Source organism: Manacus vitellinus, unplaced genomic scaffold (genome assembly GCF_001715985.3).
Source record: "Manacus vitellinus isolate BGI_N305 unplaced genomic scaffold, ASM171598v3 scaffold_74_pilon, whole genome shotgun sequence".
NCBI classification, from domain to species: domain Eukaryota; kingdom Metazoa; phylum Chordata; class Aves; order Passeriformes; family Pipridae; genus Manacus; species Manacus vitellinus.
The window spans coordinates 428807-435006 of NW_021940780.1; the positions used below are offsets into that span (position 1 = coordinate 428807).

The 6200-nt window shown below is 50.2% G+C and overlaps 1 protein-coding gene across 1 annotated transcript in view; it reads right to left on the bottom strand.

Moving 5' to 3' along the window:
• The window catches only part of LOC103763527 (tetraspanin-15-like), a 41432-nt gene that overhangs the window by 30785 nt on the left and 4447 nt on the right, over positions 1-6200 (bottom strand). Inside the window, exon 2 of the mRNA XM_029964564.1 lies at positions 1445-1630. Within this exon, the coding sequence (XP_029820424.1) occupies positions 1445-1630 (186 nt within the window). The remainder of the gene's footprint in view (positions 1-1444; positions 1631-6200) is intronic.

Consider the following 6200-nt stretch of genomic DNA (forward strand, 5'->3'; position numbering starts at 1 on the left):
AGGGGAAGACTCCAACTCCTCTCCCTGAGCAGCAGCAGAAACAACAACTGCCCGTGACCCCCGTTCCCATCTCCTGCACTGCTGGGGGAGGAGGTTGAGTTTTGAAGGAAGGAGGGGTGGGGGGAGGATGTTTTTAGGATTATTTTACTTCTCACTCTTTTGCTCTGATCCTGTCTGTAATAAATTCCATTAATATCCCCACTCTGAGTCTGCTTTGCCCGTGATGGTGATCAGTCAGTGACCTCTCCCAGCTCTTATCTCAACTCCTGAGTCCTTCCCTGTTGGTTTTTCTCTCTCCTCTGTCCAGCTGCAGAGGGAGAATGAGAGAGTGGCTGTAGTGGGTACCTGGCATCTGGCCAGGGTCAACCCACTAACTTAGTAATCATTTTTCCTCCAAAGCTGAGTTTATGTTGGTGTGGAGAACATTTCACTTGCTTTTTTTGTCTACCTGCTGTCCAAGCTCCTGAGTGTCATGTTCCTCCTTTTGGTTGATCCCAAGGCAGGAGAAGCACTTCCAATTCCTGATAACACTTCTCTTTCTGTCTTAATGCCCCTGAATCCCCGTGAATCCTGATTCCACAACTCAGAGTGGATTTGGAAGTGGAAAACTGACACATCAGAGGGTGGGAATTATTCCTGGTGACAGAAATCTGAGCTCGTTTGTGTTTCACAGCTTGTTGGACAAATCAAATCTTCAGTGGGCACAGCTGAGGAAATGAAATAATCCTAATCCTGCCTCTGTGGGTTGGGATTTTCTCCCTGTGGATTTCAGCAGCTTCATTCCTGCCATGGGGAATAACCCACACATAATAGGAGTTTTGTCCCCTCCAAATGGAGGGAATGGCCCAAAATTCCCCTTCTAAACCCCCTGTCTGGAGGCAGAGGTGTCACCCCTCGAGGAGCTGCAGGGAAGGTGCTCAACACACCAACAAAGCCCTGGAAAGCAGGTTGGAAGTGAACAGCTTTGCCCTAAAGTCCTGGATCTCTTCCAGTTTGGACTTCCAAGGTAATTTTTCCCTTTGCTTACAACTCCCTTGTGGAAGGAAACAAAGCTGTTTTCTCTTGGCATCATCACAGGTAAAATCAACTCAACAGTGGAGATCTTGCTCCACCAGAGGTGGGATCTCAGCCCCCAGAATAATCCCCTTGTCATCCCAGGAGGAAAGACCAGCATGTTGGGAAGGATTCAGCCACGGAAAACAGGGAAATTGGCTGTTTTACACACAACTGAAATAGGAAATGAGGGTATTTTACACACAACTTAAATCCACCCTCTCCCCACTCCCTCTCCACCAATTCCTGGCTGAGCTGAGAATACGGAGAAGCAACACCAGGCAGGATTTAAATCCAGAAAGGGCTTTAAAACCACACAGAGTCATGGTGAGGATTCAGGATACACCTGTTTTCCTCCCTGAGACCCTCCAGCCCACCCCAAGGGTCTCACCGTCTTCAGCAGTGTCCGGTTGTCCCGGAGGCTCCCCACCATTCCCACAAAGGACACCACGAACATGGTGACTCCCAGCAGAAGCAGGATCACAGCTGGAGCCAGGAAAATCCCTTCCAGGGTCTTGTGCTTCTGCCTCTCCACCTCAGCATAAATCCCAATGCACAGGATCACCAGGCCCAGGATCTGCACAGGAGGCACAGAACGGGATTCACTCCCAGTGGGAAAAAAGAAAAGGTTTGATGGGAGAGGTGAAGGTGGGAGATGTCCAAGGACAACCTAGAGAGCTTTAGGATGTTCAGCATCCAATCCCAAACCCACAGAGCTTTGGGATGTTCAACATCCAATCCCCGCTCGCCCTCTTCCCACACCCCAGCCCCCAATAAACCCGAGCTCAGAGCAAAACCCCCAATAAACCCGGTCTCAGAGCAGTGCCCCCAATTAAACCTGAGCTCATTGTACCACCCCCAATAAACCTGAGCTCAGTGTACCACCCACAACTAAACCCGAGCTCAGTGGACCGCCCCCAATTAAACCTGAGCTCAGAGCACCACCCCCAATTAAACCCGAGCTCAGAGCACCGCCCCCAATTAAACCTGAGCTCATTGTACCACCCCCAATTAAACCCGAGCTCAGAGCACCGCCCCCAGTTAAACCCGAGCTCAGTTCGCCATCACAGAGCGCTTTTGATCCCTGGATGAAAAGCACCACAAAAATCCCGATGGATTATTTCTGACAGCCTCCCTCCCCCTCCAACGAACCAGCCCTAATTGACAAGGAGAGTCTAACGACGCCGGGTTAAAACCGGGCTCCAAAAGTGCTCTGTGCGTCCCCTCAGCTCGTTCAGCATCACAGCCCGCGCCGTTATCCCGTTATCCCGAGGGATTGGCGCTGTCAGGAGCTGTTCCATCGCCCCGGGCGAGCGGCTGCTCAGCTGGCCCCGAGCTGACACCTCACAAGGGCAGAGAGGAAACCGAGGAGCTCCCAGAGCCTTTTTCATCCTCCTTTTCCAGCCCTTTCCCATCCCAGATCACAGCGAGAGAATCCTGGGGGAAACCTGCCTGGCCCCAGACAAAAACCTGCATCTGCAAACAGGAGAAAAATACTCCTTTCTGTTCCTTTTTCACTCCTTTCCCCCTTCTTTTCCCCCTCCTTTTCCACTCATTTTCCCCCTCCTTTTCCTCCTCCTTCTCCCCTTTCCCCCTCTTTTTCCATTTCCTTTTCCCCTCCCTTTTCCCCTTCCTTTCTCACTACTTTCCCCACTCCTTTCCACTCTCTTCCCCTTCCATTTCCCACTCCTTTTTCCCTCTCCCCCCTTCTTTTCCATTCTCTTTTCCTCTTCCTTCCTCACTACTTTTCCCACTCCTTTCCACTCCCTTCCCTTCCTTTCCCACTCCTTCTTCACTCTTTCCCCCCTCCTTTTCCCCTCTCCTTTCCCCCTTCCTTTTCCCCCTCCTTTTCCATTCCCTTTTCTCTTCCCTTTTCTATTCCCTTTTCCATTCCCTTTTCCCTTTCCTTTCTCACTGCTTTTCCCACTCCTTTTCTACTCCCTTCCCTTCCTTTTCCCCCTGCTTTTTCACTCTTTTCCCCCTCCTTTTCCATTTTTTCCACTCCTTTTCCATCACTTTCACCTTCATTGCTCCTAATGAGTTTCCACAAACTCTTCCTGCTAATTCACACCAACAATTCGATCCTTAATTTTCATGTACAACTCTTGGTTTTTTTGGGGGGTTGAGTTTTTCCTTCTCCACCTGGCCACTATTTCTGGTGTGTTTTTTTCACTATTTCATGTCATCAATCACTGTTTGTTCCAGGCTCCATCTCAGTTATAAAGCAACCAAAATCTCTCAAAACCTGACATTTAGACCTGTGATATTTTACAGACACTTTGATTATTTGAAACTAAACAGGCAAAAACTGAACAGGCAGCAACTAAACAGACAAGGTTCATTAATGATAACAGGCTTTTAATCACAGTTTCATCTTTAGACTCTATTTTAAGCCTCGCTTTGGTGTGTTGGGATTAGGTTTGATTTCATGTTTATCCCTTTTACCATGTCCCAGGAAATACATTTGGCTCTGGAGGTGGGGGGATCCATTAATACCCACCATGCATCCCCCATTAATCCCAAACATTCCTCCACGTGCCAATCAGAGCCACTTTCCCTGCTTTAATTAATCCACCTGTGAGCAGAGGGAGGGAAGGGCACGGAGCAAACCCAGGAGGGGGTTCAAGGGCTGGAGCCTTGAGAGGCTGAGGAAGGAGCTTGTTTGGGATGAGGAAGGAGCCTGTTTGAGATGGGCTTCCCCTGCCAGCAGGGGAGGGAAACCCAGAAGGGTTTTCCTTGTCCATTGCTTCAAAATTGCTTTTGCAGGGCTGAAAAGCATCTTTGGGAAATGGAAAGCCTGTGGAATGTGTGAGGCTGCTGCACATCCCTGCACATCTCTGGGGCCTGCTGGGATTCAGCCAAGGATCCACAAGGAGCTGCTGATGTCATGGCAAAAGCTCTCTCAGTGATTTTTGAGGGATCTCGGGAATCCAGAAAGGTCCCAGCTGACTGGAAGCTGGGGAATGTTCTCCTGATTTTCAAGAAGGACAAGAAGGAGGACCCTGGAAACTCCAGGCCTGTGAGTGTCGCTTCAATGCCTTGGAAAGTTGTGGAGAAGATTATTCTGGGAGGGCTTGGAAAACACTTGGAAGACACCTCAGTCCCTGGTCACAGCCAGCACAGCTTCAGGACAAGAAAGTCCTGCTAATCCAACGTGATTTCCTTCAGCTCTCCCAGGTCCCCAGTTCCTCACCCAGCTCTCCCCTTGCTGTCAGAGAAATGCCTGGAGAGGAAAAGCAGCATCTTTGTTATCCTGCTAAGAGACAAAGTTGGAGCAAAACAGCTTTGGGAAAGGGCTGCAAAGGTGGGGAAGGGCTCCAGTAGCTCCTCAGTGCAGTTCCAGCTGCCTGGGCAGGGGCAGAGGAGGGGCAGGGACTGAGCTCTGCTCTGGGGGGACCAGGGACAGCAGCCAGGGAAGGGCTGGAGCTGTGTCAGGGCAGGCTCAGGTTGGATCCCAGGCAAAGGTTCTTCCCCCAGAGGCTGGTTGGGCACTGCCCAGGCTCCCCAGGGCAGTGGGCACAGCCCATCTCCACACCTCACCAGCTAAAAAAACACATACCAATTAAAAAAATAAGGAGTTGTTTCTACTGAAAGCAGCTTCAGGCACAAAAAAAGCCTCCTGCAAAGCAACTCACACCTCGAGGCAGGGAATAGATATCCTGGGAATTCTCTCAGCAAGGCAGATTGCAAAGGAAGGCAGAATATAATGAGTCTTGGAAGGATGAGCAGGGAATAACATTGCAGGATGGGCAGCAGAGGGATTTGGATGGGGAGAAAGAGAAGTGTTCCCTGAAAAGCAGCGTTTCTGTGAGGAAAAAATAGCTGGACTTGGAGCAAACCAGCAGCATCAAAGCCTTTGCCAGGACCTGTGGTGCTACAAAGGGAATAATTAATCCTTTACTTCTCCAAAATCTGATCATCCCAACCATCTTTGGCAGGATTTGAGCATGGAAAAGTCTCCCCCCATCTCCTAGCAAAGCCTGGGTGTCCTGGTTTTCATCACTGGGATTCTCGGGGGGGTGGGGGGATGTTTTTGCCACGAATTCCTTCAGCACAGATATTTTGGAGTCCTGGCATCACAACCCTTTTCCTCCCCCCTCCACACTCGATGACAGAAGGAAGTTTGCTGCTAAATCCTCTGTAGTTAAACGTTAATTACCCGCTGATCACCTAAATAGGGTGGAAATGCCAGGAGAGAAAGCTGGGAATTGCCACTGGTCCGAGAGAGAAAAAGGAAATCTGCATTTTCCCTCTAACAAGAGAGTGATTATCCCATTTCTGCATTAGAACAGCCCTGGGATGGAACAATCATCACCGCGGCGTCCTGCACCAATTCTCTTTATAAACCGGGTTTTAAACTTGGACTTTAATTCCAGCCCTGTGTGATTTTAGTGCTTCCTGGAGCTGAGAGTGGGCAGGGGATGGAGAAGGTGCCCCAGGATGTCCAGGCTCCCCTCCCACCCCACAAACGACCCCCTGGGAGGTGCTCCCACCCCTCCCTATCATGTTCCTGGGCATCTAAAATTACAAACTTGAATTTCTCAGCTTGCTGTGACAGACCCTTCCCCACAGGCAGAATTTTAACAGCTCCAAACCCTCAGCTGAACCTTTTCCAGGGGAGCTGGGAAGACCTGCCAGGCTGGGATGAGGCTTTTGTGCAGCTCCCTCTGACACCAAGAAGCAAAACAACTGTCAGAGCAGAAACAGGGAAGTTCAGCCCTTGGGAGGTTGTTACAAACCTGCCAATTTAAGGAGCTTTTCTCCAGCTGCTGAGGAGCTACTGGAGCCCTTCCCCACCTTTGCAACCCTTTCCCAAAGCTGTTTTGCTCCAACTTTGTCTCTTAGCAGGATAACAAAGATGCTGGTTTTTCCTCTCCAGGCATTTATCTGACAGCAAGGGAAGAGCTGGATGAAGAACTGGGGATCTGGGAGAGCTAAAGGTGGGAATTCTTGGTGGAAATCACTGTCCCACTGGTGCCAGAGTCATTTAAAGACCTGAGAGTGGGATGAAAGGCAATTAATGGGCAGAAAATAACTCAACACACAGCTCTGCTGCTGCTGGCAGGGTTTGGGTGGTGCCAGAGGGGTGGGTTGAGCTCACAGCCCACCCAGGGGTGAGTCAGGGAGTTTGGGAAGCTCTCCTGGAG